Source organism: Cupressus sempervirens, chromosome 11 (assembly GCF_028749045.1).
Source record: "Cupressus sempervirens isolate cs-2001-9-10 chromosome 11, ASM2874904v1, whole genome shotgun sequence".
NCBI lineage: Eukaryota > Viridiplantae > Streptophyta > Pinopsida > Cupressales > Cupressaceae > Cupressus > Cupressus sempervirens.
Window position 1 is genome coordinate 638,683,845 of NC_143128.1, and position 17,925 is coordinate 638,701,769.

At 35.8% G+C, this 17,925-nt stretch overlaps 1 protein-coding gene across 2 annotated transcripts in view; it reads left to right on the forward strand.

Moving 5' to 3' along the window:
* EMB2771 (E3 ubiquitin ligase) overlaps positions 1-17,925 on the forward strand; it is a 313,580-nt gene that overhangs the window by 50,909 nt on the left and 244,746 nt on the right. For both annotated transcript variants that reach the window (XR_016358446.1, XM_089808665.1), the window contains exons 7-9: positions 1,370-1,554; positions 1,640-1,709; positions 17,368-17,553. Coding sequence is in view for 1 of the 2 variants with exons in the window: in XM_089808665.1 (XP_089664791.1) it covers positions 1,370-1,554; positions 1,640-1,709; positions 17,368-17,553 (441 nt within the window). In the remaining variant the exon portion in view is untranslated. The remainder of the gene's footprint in view (positions 1-1,369; positions 1,555-1,639; positions 1,710-17,367; positions 17,554-17,925) is intronic.

Below are 17,925 nucleotides of genomic sequence, written 5' to 3' on the forward strand. Positions count from 1 at the left end.
CCATAAATTGGTCTTTAAATGCCGTAGGGGATGGCAAAGTTGGGAAAAATAATTTGTGGGAGAATCCTGAGAGTTGGGAGTTTTGCCCAGAGGGAGAATTCTGAGTGTTAGGAATTTCCCTTGGATGCACTTTTGCCACTTATACTTCCCAAAACTTTCCATCTTATGTGTTATTCCCATTCTTTTGCTAAACTTGCGAATTTGCAATGTCTTAGCAAGCATCTCTTTTGGTTGACGGGGAGAAAGAGAAAAATCCTGAGAGACGTGGAATTTCCTCAGGAGTGAGAATCGTGAGAGATGTGGAAGTTCTCTTGGATGGAGAATCTTGAGAGAAGTGAAATTTCCCTAGGAAGGGAATCCTGAGAGATGTGAAATTTCCCCCGAACCTAGTACACTCCCAAACTTTGTCTTATTTCTCAAACATGCAAACCCTTATCATCCGGACTAAAATTCAACCCATCAATTGGACTTAGGCTACGAAAATTCCTCAAAATGGCATGAAAATGCTCACACAAACCTCGAACAAAAATTACTTCTCAGTGAGCTAAACTTGCTCAAACTTACCCTCAAACTCGGAGACCACAAAAAAGTTGCCAACCAAAATCGCCTAAGATGTCGACTTCTACTTGCTAATGCAAAAAAAGGGGGTCCGCATTTGCAATGGGGTGATGGTGTGAAAACTACACAACAGTAACCAAAGTGCCTAAGGAGGGGACAATACAACTACAATGGGACTTTCAACTATCTCTCTACTATAAAAATTTTGAAAACCTTTATTTCCAGGCCCTTTGAATGATGTTTCTCTTAATTTTCTGTGGACTACATATACACATGAAGCTCTTCTACCACCCCATAATATAGATCATTTCTCCAAAATATTTTTCCTCAATGAGAAAATTTTGTAGTGATATTATCAATGATGGAACCATGTGTATTTTTCAGTACAATGTAATATAGATTAGGGTTAAGCAGTGTAATATATCATTGTATTGTAAATGGTTGAGTTAGTATAGTAAAAGTGTGGTGTTTTTGCCTATTTAATTTTTTTTGGAAAATGTTTCCCTTTGTGGATTATCTTATTATAATATTATATTGTAAGTACACTATTGTTTACTTTCTTTTCCATTTAAGATTCTATAGATTTTACGTCCTTTTTGTAGCTTTATTTGTATTGTTTATTTACAAAAAGAGTGGATGAGGTACAAAGGGAAGGGAGATTTAGATTTATTTACATTACAACGCATCGTCTCATGAATGATGCATCAAATTTGTGACAAGTAAAAATATCTTAGGCATATGGTAGGGTAGTACTATTTATAGGAATTTGCACCAAAATATTTGTTCACATCTTTCATAAAATATCATGTAGGTATTTTTTGCAACAGATGAAGATGGGGTGCCAATCATCTGCTTTATGCTAAAAGATAAAAAATGTCTACTCTCTCTAAGGCTTCATTTGAGAGAAAGAGAGCAAGATATTATTACAGAATCAACGGATATAAGCTGGAGAATTCCTGCAGCTGATGCAGCACCAGTTGTTGTGACTCGTTCAAAGTATATTTTTTCAAATTTTGATTTGAGGTCTATGACATTGTTGATATTCAGTATCAATCTTGTGATATCTCTCTCATATTGGCAGGCTAAAGAGACAAGGAATGCATCAATATGATCTTCTTATCTTAGCTCCAGATGGTGACCTCTTTCTATATGTAAGGGACATTTCTCTTTTTCCATTCATTGAGCATTTCTCTTATAATCAAAAAGCAATTTGTAGACAGTTATCTTGACTTTCCACATGGTCTACCCCTTAAAAAATTCATTGTTCTATAAAATTCGTATATGATAGAAATGTTGAAAAAACTATACATATCCATGCTCATGATTTGTATGCTAATGCATGTAGTAGACGGTTGATATTGATATTCCAGAGTCCTTTTGCAATAAATTGTACTATTATATGCAAAATTCTCATAGTTTTCAAGTACACGTCTGCTTATAATCCTATTGAGGTTTTCTTCCCCTTGATGCTATTTATTTCATTTTTTGCTGAATTATCCTGCTTTCCTTTTCTTTCTAGAATCTTAACATTAAAACAGTAATCCCTGATGGTTGTAGTCACTTATAACACATGCTCAAGTAACAAAAACTGAATATGCTATACTGCTGTAATGACTCTTACAAACAACACATTTGACATAAATGGATAATACTCTAACAACACTTATGTATAATTTTCTATATTAAGATACTGTCTGATTAAGAGTCATTGCTTAATGCATCTTCTTGTATAGCAAAAACATAAGTATGAACAACTATTCCCAGAAGCCTTCTATATTGGTGTTCTTATCACAATAATCTCAGTCATAAGTTCCAATGAGTGAAAACTGATGCTACTTCATCTTCAGGATTGAAATCCAAGTTTCAAAGAGGCTTCTGAGTTTATTACGAAATAGTAAGGGGGGCTACTCTATGCTTCCAGCCATTAAAGAGGCTTCTGAGTTTATTAGGAAATAGTAAGGGGGAATACTCTATGCTTCCAGCCATTAAAGATATCTATATGTAAGGGGAGCTCTTCATTGCACCATCTTACAGTTCCATGGATGCCTGTTGCCATTGATGTTAAAGGAAGAGAAGATGAGCGAGGGGGAGCTTTGGAGAACTGTATAATCAAAGATCATTTAATTGAGAGGTTCCCTCTTATCAATAAGTGGGAGATTTCTGGAAATTTGTTACCGATGTCAGGTAAATTAATTACAAATGCAGAGATAATAAAGCTAACTTCATCATAATTTTTGATCCTCCAAGGTTACCATTACCAACAATGTTGGGCAAAGATTTGTTATGACAGGATTTATTATGTGCAAATAATTTAGTTTCTGAAGGATGCAATTAACAAGTAATCTGTCTGACTCATTTAAGTTAGTTACCACCTTTTATAAAACAAATCAACAATTGTTCAAGGCTGACTCATCCAAGGAGGTGTGCTTATGTATGATGATTAAAAAAGAAGTGATGTGATTGGTTCTTGGAATGTGTCTATTTGTTGAGAAGTGACATGTCTTTTTACTAGGGAAATGCATATATTGGAAGATATATGGAGAGATTGAAAATGAAGGAGAAGAATGTGAATTGTGAGTGAAAAGACTATAGATCAAGCATAACCACAGGTTTATGAGGAGCAGTTAATAAGAACATCATTTGCAGATTTTTGAGGATATTTTAGGATCATTTGTAGTTTTAATAAGAAGAGTATAGGAAGTTTGTAGCAGACTTACAGGAGGAGATTGTGAAACTTTCTTGGCAGATATATGATCATTTTATAGCAGATTTTTGAGAAGGGTATTGTAACAGTTTTGACCAAAAGTGTTATACCTTTTGTGACAACAAACCGAATGAGGGGTCGGTGCCTCTAGTGATTTGGTGCTCACAAAGTGAATGAGGGACTGTCCCTACAAATTTTGTCATAAGTAAATTAGAACAAGCCATGGTCTGTTTCTACGAGGGTTTCCACGTAAACTTTGTTGTCGTCATCTTGCTCATTGATTTCCCCATATGTGCAAGTAAATTAGAAGTACAATTTTTTCCGTCGTTTTCTTCTGCATGAGTTTTTATGGAAACTTTGTTGTTGTTGTGGTGCTTATTGAGTTTTAATTTAAATTTAATTTAATGAAAGTAAACAACTTATAAAAGGTTAAAAAGAATATCGTTTTCAATGACAACCATGGAAATTCAAATATAACCAACAAACAAGTTGTATCATATTAACCTATGTTCTACAGTGTTTCGAGGACGGGATGGGGGGATGTAAGTAACACATTTTTGAGAGAGAGCTATGGTGACAATGGTAATGGAAGCTAAGATCACAGGAAGAAAGGCAAGAGGGCACACTCTATCTATATATATATATATATATATATATTTTTTTTTTCAAAATATATCAACATAGTATAGATAGAGAGAGGGAATGAGAGATATGTCAGTCTTTGATTATTAACAAGACAATATGCAAATAAATCACTGCTTCACAAGTTACAACAATAGTATAACAACATAAATGAAAGCTGTCAAATTAAATTTATAATTATAATTTATTATTATTATTATTATTCAACATATGTTTATTATGATGAATATTAAAAACTTAAATTAAATATTAGATTTATAATTTTAATATTTTTTAATATATAAATTTTTAAAATATTTAATCACAATTTTATTGCTAAATATCTAATTGTGAATTTTATCGTACACAGGCATGAATTCACACCTTGTGCCCCTGTACTTTGTCGATTTAGCAAAAAGTAATTAAAAAAAAGTTTTTTATCTAATTTTTAATGCCAAAATTCATTTGAATATTTCAGGGATGCTTTTATTGTTTTGGGGACTGGTTGAGATATTTCAAGGACAAATAGGGGACCCCAAATTTTAGGGGACATTTCCTACAGTTTATTGTTGTTTTTTGATAGTGAGGATGAATGTGGTATGCTTCCTTTTCATCCCACTGTCTTGGAAATGTTTTGGGGACAGAAACTAGTCCCCTGAGGACAAGGAACAGGTTTTCGTCTCACATAGATGTTAACATATTTCCACAGAGGAGAATTCAAACCAATTTTGAATTTGGATTGAGTTATGGAGCTAGAAATAGCTTCAATTATATATCTTATGGAAATATATTTTGGCAAAAGAAAAAGAAAATAAAAACAAATAATAGATATATAAAACCTTAGGAAAACAAAGTAAAGAATTTGTTTTTTAGTTGTAAAAAGGAGGAAAAATGAAAAAAAAATTGACTTTGAAAGAACATGGTTGCATGATTTCCTTGGCAGCTTGTGGACACTTATAAGCAAGAAGAATTACAATGCAGTTGTTTGTAGAATTTTCAAAGATTGATTTGTAGTTTTATTCGTTAATTCAAAAAGCAAAAGAATGAATGTTTAGCCTGGTTGAAAGTTTTTTTTGTTGCAGTGGAAATGAGCTAAAATGAAATTGTGTTAGTGTTTGATATGTTTCAGGAGTGACTTTTACAGTCTAAAATCAATTTTAGGAGGGTTGGGTCAAACTCAAATAAAAAATAAAAGAAAGTGAAAGAGGAAAATTGAGAATAGGTATGACAGGTTTCCTTGGGTATTTCCTAGGTTAATTCCAACAAAATCCAGCTTCATTGTGTCAAACCTTGGTAGAATCCATAGGCAGACCAGACTGGATCTCAAATTCGACCTGTGTGCAAGTAGATCTAGCTACATGGGTTGTGTTGATGTGAGTTTCATTTCACTACAACATACTAAATCACATATGCAGTATTCTAGGATGGAATGCCAAATTTCTAACTCTCTTTGAATAAGGATGCTTATATGCTAAACAATGTATCTGGATTGTGTGATCAAATGAGACAATCCCAAGGTTACTTATTGTGGATTTTCGTTCAATTTTATTATGTGATATGCTGGTTAGCACAAAGGGACCTATGCCATTCATTCAACAGACATTAGTTTGAGTTCAACTTCCTCCATCCAAACAACTTTCAAGGGAAAGGTTTTTGAAAGCTAGTCTACTTCTAGAATGCAAGTAATTGTGGATGTCTTTGTAACTCCACTAGACTTAGCTCAGCCATCGACATCAACCAAGCTAGTGCGATTTGCTAAGGTAAATGTAAGACATTCAATCTACCTCTATTCCATTAACACCATCTAAATTAAAGTTCATAAAAATGCCATTCGACCATGCAAGACAAACTTAAAATCAGCAAGCAACTAGTGGTTTAGTCTAAGTGAGTTCACCAAAGATGCATCCAAAATATCTTCCATTCAACTAAACACTACTTCTAATAAAAAAGAAATGAAAGTTTAGTGCAAGTCAGGGACTGTAGAAATCACGCTACTCCAAAGCAACACAAGTAATCCACCATGAAGATTGACAATGAATCAACAACTACTTTGATATTATTATGGCAACAATTTCAACAAGTCTCCTTTCCTAATCTACTCTAATTTAATCTAATCTCCTCTCTAATCTTAACGAGTTACAAAATAGAAGACCTTGGCCTTTTATAGTTGTTCAATTACAATGAAAGGTCAATTTCCATTCAAGATCAAGGGCCAAGATTATGCTAACTATGCCCTAATCTACGTAACTGCTACAAGCATTAAATTCTCATCCAATTACATGAAGGGATAACCTTGTGGGCCAATAAGAAAATTACAATACCTTTGAGAACCAATGAGAAAATAGATTAGGTAGAGGCACTAGATGCCTTCCACATGTACTTTTTGCATAATATGATTGAATGTGCTTGAAAATGTGTAATTGGAGCCTTGTCATTGGTTGAGGACAAGTGGGTGCCACCTCAACATCCTTGTATCCTAGAATTGATCATTTTTTTGGCGATAAGAAAACTATCTCTTGATATTCAATATTACCAAGCCTTCAATTGTAATGACACATTCCCAAATTGCTTCATCTTCTCAAATTTTCTCCATCTTTCATTTGGAAATCTTCTCATTGTACTTGTTGGTTTTGGAAATTGTGATTTTCTTGGCCATAATCTTTTGGTGATGGGATATCTTTCATTTAGGAAATTCAGGTTTTGATAATTTTCTCACTTGTGAGCTTGCATATTTGGTCTTTCTATATCTCGATCTTTGAATTCACATATTAAGTTTGATTCTTGGACTCAAACTATATTCTTGCTCGAAGTTTTGAACTTGATCTTGCCATCATCTTGCGCTCTCCAAGTCCCTCCTTTTTCATAGTTTACCTTGCAAAAACAATTTTATTTTTATCAAGCTCATATAATGACGAGTCTAAATGATATTATGGAAATCTGAAAGCTTACATGAAACTGCATCTGGATCATTTTTTTCTGCTATTTAAGTAAATTGATCAAGAATTTGATTTTCCGAAGGTCATATTTATCCTTGTTTCAACCCAGATTTCCTTCTTCTAGCTCGCTTTGGTTGTGATTTTCTTTGTTTTACTAAGCCAGATTTCTCTCCTTTGCAAATCTTAAGTTCTGATTGGATAAAATAAGACGTCTCTTATTATTTCTTCAAGTTCGCCCTTGTTATCATTCAAATCACTTCTTATAAGGGGTCTGCTCTGCTCCTTTTAGGTGAGTTGCTTTGATCTGATAGTTGAATGAGAGGATTTGACCCTCCCTATATAGACGCTAAATGCCTAAGGGACATGTCACTAGACCTTGGGGACTTGTACCATATTAGGCCAATGAAATTACTATTAGTTTGTTCAAACAATTGGAGTTCCTCTTTAAGGGCCAGCAATAAAATTGAATCTGAAATTCATCATTTAATCCAAGTTGCCCAGATTTCCATGAATTTAGATTTTCATTGTTTTTGATTTCCTTTTGAATTCTAGTTGAATGAAATTCCCAAGTTTGTAATAATTCCGCCCAATATGTAATATCCCCTTTTTCACGAGCATCAACTTCCAAAGGATTAACCTATTTCCTGAGCCTCATAGGCTATTGGAGTTGTTTAACGGGTCAAGTTTAGGAGTTTTGGAGCTCTTTAGGTGGCCATTGTGAGTGTTTATCTCACCAGATCCTTTATTTGTTCTGAGGCATTGATATTAAGATATTTCTGACTCTGTTCGGAGGGACTTACTATTTATAGTAAGTGGATCTTAGAGGGGACCCTTACTATATTTCTAGTAAAGCATCCAGATTGACAATGGAAGTAGTAGGTTAGCTAGTGATGGAAGTCAAAATAATTAAATAATGGTTGTTAATGGAGTTATGAAATTATTACCAAAATGTTACTTGAATAATAATTGATTATTTTAATAGAATCTTATATTGATTTCATGTGACTTTACCATTAAAGGGGATTTAATATTGTGAAGTCAAATTATATGGTAAGAGCATTTAATGCTTTTTTTTGACTTTATTATAAAAGGAGATTAAATGATTTTTATGTCAAATTATAAAGTGCATTAAATAAATATTTTATTATGTGGTTCAGTAAATGTTTTTCCTAAGTTATTTGAGATGTGATGCAGAAGCTTCTTGGTGAGAAGAAATATATAAAGCCAAAGAGGAGAAAATCAAACTATTCCATGCTTTGTTATTTGTTGATTTGTGTGAAGACATATTTGGCAAAGGTTCACAAAAGTATTTGGCTTGAGCAATTGTGAAGCACATTGAATATCCAGTGAACTGTGCAGATCGGCTATGTACGTCCGAAGCGATAGTTGTGCTAGGGTATAATAGAACGTAATAACATTCAGATTGCTGCATAGGGTGGAAAGACTGCGAATAAGACAGATCAAAACCTTTATTAACAGTGTTTGGTATATTTGTAAGCAGCTGTTTGGAGTTGAGTAGCCACGCGGGGCTTTAGAAGATATAATGTGAGTGCTGGAAGAAGCCATGTTTGGGATTTTAAGCTGTGTTGGCCCATTAAACATTGGCGCCAAGGTTCCAAGACTCTCAGATTTCGCCAATGTTACATTCTGGCCAAAAAATATATAACAGTGATATTCTCCAGGCTTTTATTATTGCAGATAAATTTATATTGCAATGCATTGTTCGTCATTGTAAATAATTTTTTTCTTGCAACTGATTGAAGAAGAATTCTTGTGAATATTTGCAACAGTTAGTTTGTATGCAAGTGTTATGACAAAATGTCTTTGAATAGTTTGGTGCTTCCCCAAGATGGTTGCAAGGGAAAAATGGCAGGGGATGCATCCCCCAAGAGAGCTGGTGGGGGGGGGGGGGGGGTGGGGGACAGGGATTTTGAGAAGTGAGAATTTTTCTTGGGGATAATTCCCAAGATCTTGAATCTGACCTGATTTTGCATTTTGAAACTCCTAACTTGTTTACTTCCATTTTTTTAGCTTGGAGTGTGAAATGATTTCTAAGTTATATTTTATATAAATACTGTTAGGATGTTTGAGAGTGGTTTCAGGTTCATTGGAGTTATACCAAAGATTTAAATCTTGGGAGTTTTAAAAAATTTCTAGATTTAGCCAAATCTCATCAATCAACATGCCTTCATCAATGTGGTCTCCCACAACTTTTCCTGACTTTCTAAGTTGAAATTGAAACTGGAACAAGGATTTTGAAAAAATTCTAACTCATTTCATCACAAATCCTTTGATTTCAACTCCACATCGTTGGTTGGCTTAGGCCAACTCTCACTCATACCCTCTGATTGACTTGAAAAATATCACCAAATAAGACCACCTAAGACCACTACTGCCAAGCAAAAGAGGGGGTCCCCATTTGCAATGGTCTAGAACATTGCCTAAAGTACTTTGATTGCCATTAGAAATCACAATAACAATTTCTCATTTACGCGTTTCCTTCAAATGTGTTCTTCTTGTCTTGGTTTCTACCTTGATATTGACCATCCTTTTGTTTGTCTTGTTTTGGTGCATGGTGGATGAATAGGTACACATTATTTATAAGAATGTGAGGCACTCTTACACCTGTGGCTTCATCGAGCAAGCATGATACCACATCAAATTTGTCTTTGTTCCAAAGTTATACATCTTGAACTTATATAGTGTGAATAATTTGTTGAAGGTAAAGTGCTATTAGCAAATGAATGAATATCTATATTTTATATTATTTAATAATAGTTTAGAAGTCTAAGAATTCTCAAAACTTCGTAAACCATAATTTCACTCATACATGTCAACTTGCATAAGCATCCTAGACTTTGTAATTTTTTTGAACATTTAAGTGCATGTTTTAAAATAATCCTCAAATATGTACACAATTAAACTCACAAAAGTTATGAGTAGTTTTTCATTCATTTATCATCTAAATGCACATTAGTGTTATATGATTATAAATTACTAATCCTAGTTTTGTTTTTGTAAGTTTCATGTAGAAAACAGCGGGCCATGGCTATGCTCCACGAAGATTTCGGGATGGGGATGGGTATGTGTTTTCGGTACGGGTATGGTCGAAGCCAAAATTTAGGGGAAAAGAGCTTAGAGGACAGCAATTAGAAACATAGGGCATTTTTTTAATAAATAAAGACAAAATTCAAATATCCATATCATACATTGATAAATCATTCACCATAGACAATTTAGAAGATCAATACATTGAAAATTATCAAATGACAAATACTAAGTACTTCCATTATAACAATATCACATACATATTTCAAAAATCAAAATACCTCACTGCTGTTGCTGCTTTTCTTCCTGAAAGCAAGTATGGGAAATCTAAAAATGAGTAGAAGAGTTTGTGTTTTAGTGGTTTAATCGACCAAATAGGGTTTGTATATTTTTATTATGACTTTAAGACCACTAGGGCTCGCGTGGACAACAAATTTTTAAAAAAACTGATTTTTGGTGGTGTTTTTACGTTACTTGTCCAGCTGGAAAGAAGGGGACAACTAGAAGGATTGGGGACATACAAGGGATGATAAAGCCGCCCCCGATATTGCTGGCCATCCCCATGTTTCCTGCAAAAAAAATTGTCCGTTTCGGGGACATTTTCGAATTTGGAAAAAATGGAATGACTATGGGTATGGAAAAAATTCATCTCCGCGTCCCCTAGGATGCATATGACCTGAAAATCACAGGGGATGCTTCCCCGTGGAACATTGGCCCATCGGTATTATCCATAATTACACCTCCCTGGGAGACAGGGAGACAAAGGGGCCTAAATTTTGGGACGACGACGGACCAGGGTTTTGTATATGCTATATACTAATTACTATACATGTGGTACTTAAAATTCTAGTTATGAAAATATGTATAACAATCTATGTCATAAAGATATAAACCAGTAAAATAGCAAATTAGGATTACTAAATACTTTGTATTGAACTTTGAACATTGAACAATAAAATATTAAATAGTCGAATCAACAAATATAATAGATATCAAAAGTATGTGTATCTAATCATAAATATGATCACATCGAGTAGCATGATATCGAAACAAGTACAAACTTCAGTCGAACCCAAAAACAAATTAAAAACGTCTTTAAAAAATAAAATTGCACTTTTATTTGTGACATGACAGAGGACGCTTGGGTGTCCCTTGAAGGGATTGAGGGACACTATTATTATGAGGTAACTGGTAAATACTTGCTTGATATTAACAAAGACCGAAAGGTCAATATATAGAAAAGAATGAGACGATGTTTCCTTAGGAAACGATCGTAAAGAATAGAAACATTATATTCTAGAGAAAGCAAAAAACGAAAGCAAACTTAACGCTTAAGATATTTACAAGAGATAACCATTAACTAATAATAGATGACTTATCTATTATTGTAATACCCTTCCTTAATGGTTAATCTATTGAACACACCAAGCTGTCCTCTGAATTTGGCAAACTTATTAGGACCAAGAGGCTTGGTGAGAATTTCTGCAGTCTGATCTGTGGTAGGAACATATTGCAAATCTATAGTCCCATCTTCAAGTAGCTGTCATATGTAATGACAGTGAACATCCACATCCTTGGTTCGTTCATGGAAGACTAGATTTCGTGCTAACTTGATAACGCCTTTGTTATTAACAAACAGAGTAGTCGGTTGTGTTGGTGACATCTGCATATCCCCAAGCATTCGACAAAGCCAAACAACTTCACATCTTGCCTTAACAATCCCTTTGTATTCAGCCTCTGTAAAAGAGAGAGAAACTGTTTGCTGCTTCTTGCTGGTCTATGTGATTGCACCGGATCCCAAATTGAACACATCCAAATGTTGACTTTTTATCATCAATAGAGCCTGCCCATTCTGAATCTGTCAACCCACCAAGTTTAGGATTGGAACTTCGAGAGTATAGAAGTCCATAATCTGAAGTGCGCTTCACATAACGAAGCACACGGTTTGCTTCCATCCAATGATCAGCCTTAGGAGCTGCCATAAAGCGTGAAATATAGCTGACTGCGAAGCTGATATCAAGCCTAGTAGCAGAGAGGTAGATAAGGCTGCCTACTAGTTGCTTGTATGTAGTATCATCAATGGAAGGAGAATCAGACTTTGCTGATAACTTGAGACCTTTCTCCATAGGTGTAGATGCAAGTTTGCAATCTTGCATTCGGAATTTGTCTAACAGAGCCCTAGCATATTTGGACTGAGAGATGAATATATTAGAAGATTGTTGCCAAACTCCAACACCTAGGCAATAATGCATGAGCCCAAGGTTAGTCATATCAAAAGATGTCGAACTGCCAATGATGATCAAATCATCCACATAAAAAACCAGAAGGATGATGTCACTGTCAGTAGTCTTGATGTACAGATTTGAGTCTGAAGAACTACTCTTGAAGCCTTGATCATTGAGGTACTTATCAATCTTGATGTAACATGCCCGAGGGGCCTGCTTCAAGCCATAGAGAGCTTTTACCAATCTGAGAACTCGATGGTCTTTACTAGCAACCTTGAAACCAGGAGGCTGCGTCATGTAGACCTCTTCATGAAGATCACCATTCAGGAAAGCACTCTTGACGTCCATCTGATGCACCTTCCAACCAAATTGTGCTGCCATGGTTAGGACTAATCTGATGGTGCTCATCTTTGCAGTAGGAGCAAAGGTCTCCTCATAATTAATGCCTTGACGTTGAGAAAAGCCCTTCGCCATTAATCGAGCTTTGTACTTGTCCAAAGTACCATCTGATTTGTATTTGATTTTGTAGACCCATTTGCATCCAATGGGTTTCTTCCCTAGTGAAAGATCAGAAAGGACCCAGGTGTTGTTCTTCAACAGGCTTTGGTGTTCAGATGTCATGGCCTGTTCCCACTCTGGAATTCTTTTAGCCTCGGAATATGTTTGAGGTTCAAACACCTTGTGAATGTTGGCCATAAGAGCAAAGTTAACAGAATCTGCAGTTTCGCTCTTTTTTCGAGCAGTTCTCCCATCAATGAGCTCATCATCACGAATATCAACAAGTGTCTTAGCCCACCACTTAGGCCGGATAGGAGAATGACCGACAGTAGCACTAGGAGATGTTTGATCAGTAGGATCCTCATCAGAAGAAGCTGGATCAAAGTCAAGTGAAGCATTTACAAAGTGAGGTGATCCTGCAGGAGATGCCGAAGGTGTCTGTATAGGTATCACTGGAATAACTGGAGCTGCACGAGCTATTGGAGCCCTCCCATCAGGTGGACCTAATGGAAGGCGTATTCCCAAATCATGAGCTATCATAGGCTGGTCTGCTAGATCAAGAACGGGAGAAACAAGCATGAATGGCTCTTGCTGCTCATTAAAGACTACATCACGACTATATATGAGACGAGATGTCTCATCAATCAGGCGGTAGGCTTTGTGAAGATTGCTATATCCAACAAGCATCAGTTTTTGACTCTTGGCATCCAAATTGGTGCAGGAAGCATCAGGGATCCAAACAAAAGCAAGCAAGCCAAAAACCTTCAGGTGATTGATTCTGGGCTTGTGACCTTACCAGGCCTCTTTTGGAGTTTTACCTTTGACAGCCACTGTGGGTGACTGGTTCAACAGATAAACTGCAATGTTAATTACTTTTGTTTAAAACTACTTCGGAACATGTCTGTGTTTGAGCATTGAACGAGCCATCTCGGTGATTGTCTTGTTCCAATGTTCAACTACACTGTTTTGTTGTGGCGTGTGGGGTGTGGTTAACTGGTGTTTGATGCCATGTGTATCCAAGAAGCTGGAGAAAGCATTAGAACAAAGTTTCCCCACATTTGTTGATCTAAGAGTAATAATAGATTTCCCAGACTCTTTTTCCACTAAGGGTTTAAACTTCTGAAATACAGTAAATGCATCTGATTTCTTTTTAAGGAAATACATCCACATTTTTCTACTGAAATTATCTACAAACAATATAAAATACTTGGACCGAAGAATAGAAGGAGTGGCCATAGGGCTGCAGATATTGGCATGAACAAGCTGAAGTTCCTGAGAAGCTTGCCAAGAGTTGCCACTTGTGAAAGGTGTGTGATGTTGCTTTCCAGCTTGGCATGCGTCACAAACTCCAAGGTGTTGAGTCTGAATCTCTGGTAATCCAAGAACAAGCTCATCCTGAGCAAGTTGTGAGAGATAATGCACATTTAAGTGCCCATATCGTTGATACCAAAGGGTGTTGACAGAAGATCGCCGAGCAGCGATAGCTAAGTCCTGAGAATCACCAGAATTAGTAAGTTTGAAAAGATCATGATCCTCAAGACCTACTGCAACAGTAGACTTAGTCGCCTGATCAGTGATGGTGCACTGATGTGAACTGAAGGTGATTGCCAAGTGTGGAGAATGTCGTAGCAATTGACTGATTGAGAGTAGATTTAGTTCCATCCTTGGAACGTAGTACACATTAAGGAATATGAGATTATTGCCAACAGACTGAATCTGAATGTTGCCTTTACCGACAACTGTGTACTCTTCTCTGCCACCAAAAATAATAGAATCTGAATAAGGCTGGTAGTCAGTAAACTAGTCGCTGCAGTGAGTGAAATGTCGAGAGGCACCTGAATCAATGTACCAGGCAGACGACTTCACATGATCTGTAGGTCTTTTTGCCATGAACGTGTAAAAGACAGATTCCACCTGCTCAATGTGCTCTACACTGTTTGCTTTGGGCTACGAACTTGATTGCTTAGACTGGGCAGCTAAGCATTTCTGATATTCAACCTTCATGTGACCAAACTTGTGGCAGTAATTGCATTGAATGTTCTTTTTTCTGGAACCATCTGATGCTGGAGCAGAAGACTTCTGTTGAGATGGTTGTTGAAACTTGCCTTTATCCTTCTGAAAGGATTTCACAACAAAAGCTTTCTCTGTGGAGGTGAAACTGGAGCTGCTATTGAACTATTGTTTCCATCGATCTTGCTGAAGTAGCAGTGTGCAGAGATTAGTGAACTTTAGATCAACACCAGCAGATGTGATGTTGAATCTCGATAAAATGCTCATAGGATTTTGGTAAACTCCGAAGAGTGCTAACCACAATATCCTCTTCGTCCATCTTGGGACCGATGGCAAGGAGCTGATCACGGATTTCCTGAATCCAATTTAGGTGTGCTTGGAGCATGATACGCTCATCCATGACAATAGAAAATAGAGTGTTTTTCAGAAAGAAGGCTATGCTCTTGTCGGAAGTCTCATGAAGACCTTTTAGATGTGTCCAGATTTCGGCAGCTGTCTTGCCGGATGGAATTTGAGAAAACTGATCATCAAGTACGGATAATTTGAGAAGCATCACGGCCTCACGATTATTTAGATCCCATGTATCTTGATTAGGACCTGGAGAAGTCGGACGCTTCGTAACACCCAAAACAAGTTGATCGGTGTTCCGATATTCAAAAATTGCGATGATGCACTGCTTCCAGGTTCCATAATTGCGACCATTGAATTTGGAGTTATGCTCGAGCAGAATATTTGTCAGAAATGCCATGGCACGTTTTTCAATGAAAAAATATGAAAATCTGTGAAGGCACAATCTTCGGGGCAAAAATCTGGAAGACCCAGAAGAATCAGAGAGTGCCCCAAAAGAGAGCTCAAAAAACCTAGAAGGAATCTGCTATCGGTTTCTAGATCCACTGGCTCAAAAATCGAGGCACACAAAACAAGGCACCTAGGAAAAATCGACAACCCAATTGAGCTCTCGATAAACCCACCAAGAATCTGCAATAAATTTTTTTTCGACCTCAAAAATTAGGGTTTTGGGTAAAACCCTAGCCATTGGATTGGAGAGTCAAATTTTCAAAAAAAAATGGTGGATTTGTTGAAAAAAAATGTTGCAGAACCAGTCGGATTTAGGGCTACAGTCTTTGGCTCCAAACGTGTAGGAGAATACTCGACATGAGTTTGAGAAAAAACACGAGTTCCAGACTTGATTTTCTCTGCAAATCGTGTGGAAGTCTAAAGCAAACCCGGCTCCAATCCGGCGGCCAAAACTGTGATATGTAGTTGTCTTTAACTGAGCAGTCTAGATGCTTAGCAGTTGTGTGAACTAGCAGTCACGACTCCGGCGGGGCAAGAAGAAATCACGAGCAGAGAAATCGCCATTTAAAAAAAAAAAACGAATGCAATTTTTATAGACGATTTTGCAAACGATTGAGTCTAGGATGTGGCTGTCTGCAGACTGGGAGGAATTACGGGATTTGCAGTCAGACCCGAATTCAAGATTTTCGCTAGGTCGAAAACCCTAGGCTGGTTTGAGAGAAAATCTATGAAAATAATTTTGAAAAAATTTAAACAAATAATTTCACGAAGAAATTATAATTTTTTTTCGAAAAAATTTAAGTATGAGCACTGATACCATATTACGAGGTAATTGGTAAATACTTGATATTAATAGAGACCGAAAGGTCAATATATACAAAAGAATGAGATGATGTTTCCTTAGGAAACGATCGTAAAGAATAGAAACATTCTATTCTAGAGAAAGCAAAAAACAAAAGCAAACTTAATGCTTAAGATATTTACAAGAGATAACCATTAACTAATAATAGACGACTTATCTATTATTGTAATAACTATTGCATCTCCTCTGACTGCTTTGGGGACAGCGATAGGTCCTTGTGTTTCCAATGGATGGTGGCAAGATGGGTGGGCCCTACCAATATATTTACATTTGTATTATCCTTAGTATGCTACTTGTCATGATATTGTACCAGTTTCAATGGTAGAGCCCCTATCACTACGACCAAATTAAGGTCTTGAAGAGAACATTAACCTTCAGACTTGTGAGGTTTTTGGAATTTTTTTAATGTGTTGGATTGAGTAGAAATAAAATTTTATGAAAAAATGGACCCAAAAATATATATAAAGCTTTATTACAATATACGGTTTCATATTATTTATATTATGTTTTAAACCTTAAATTATAGTATAAATCATGCCATAATATAAATAATCTCCTCTACATACTCATTGTCCCTTTGTCAGGACGTACGATCATTGGGCTTGGTTTATAAACAATGATGGTTAATTTTTGGAGTACATGTTTTTGGAAGTAGATCCTGCCACTCTTATAGATACGATTCTGCATTACCCTTAAAGATTGAGCCTTCCAGTGTTTTCTGCCTGATTCCATTCCTTTCTGGGGCAAAATGGTAGGATTAAACCTTCTGAACCATGTGCCCAGATGGGATAAGTTGCAATTTTCTGAGGATCATATTTAAGTTCATGGGATTATTCATAATCCTCGAATCCATTCAGAAAATGCTTTTCTTCCTATTCCTAAATTCTATAGAAGAATTCATATTGTAATAAGTTATGGCTACAAATGTCAATTGGTTGAAGCATGTTTGACTATTATTGCAAAATATAAAGGTCCCTTGCAAAGTATTATCTGTTAATACATGCTGATGTTAAACAAGTTCATCAATTGTTTATTTTTGTTTGCACGAAACAATTTATATTCTAAAATTTATATTTTGTCTTATACTGACAATTTAATGAATTTTAGGTAGGGCGCCATTGTCTTTGCAAGTTTATTCTACCACAAAGTGTGCTTAATGTTCCAAATACAACTGTTACACATTGCAATCAACATATGAAGGATGCTGTACAAGAGGATGGGAATAAATTTGATATAGCTGGATTGTCTGATGCAGTTCGAGGACGGATAAACTGTACAACTGCTTCAGGAGAGGTAATATATGTTCTGTGTAAAAATAGTTGGTCAGTGATTTCTTATAATCTATCAATCTGATTTGACAAACATATGTAGGTGTAAATAAATCATGTGTATTGTGCATGCATATGAATTTTTGCAGACATTGCAAGCATTCTCTACATGTTTTCTTGTTAGTTTAATCATTATTCATCAAGATCCAATGGGGCAATGGTAAATTATTGATAGATTTCATGTTTTTGCTTATATTTTTTTCTCATTACCTGTTCTATAGTTTGATCTGTTATTTTTGATAGATATATCTATAGGTTGATATTAAAAAGCCAGTTTTGGTGATTTTTGTTAGTTAAATGTAAATTGTGAATTGATACGATTTGATTACTTTGTGAC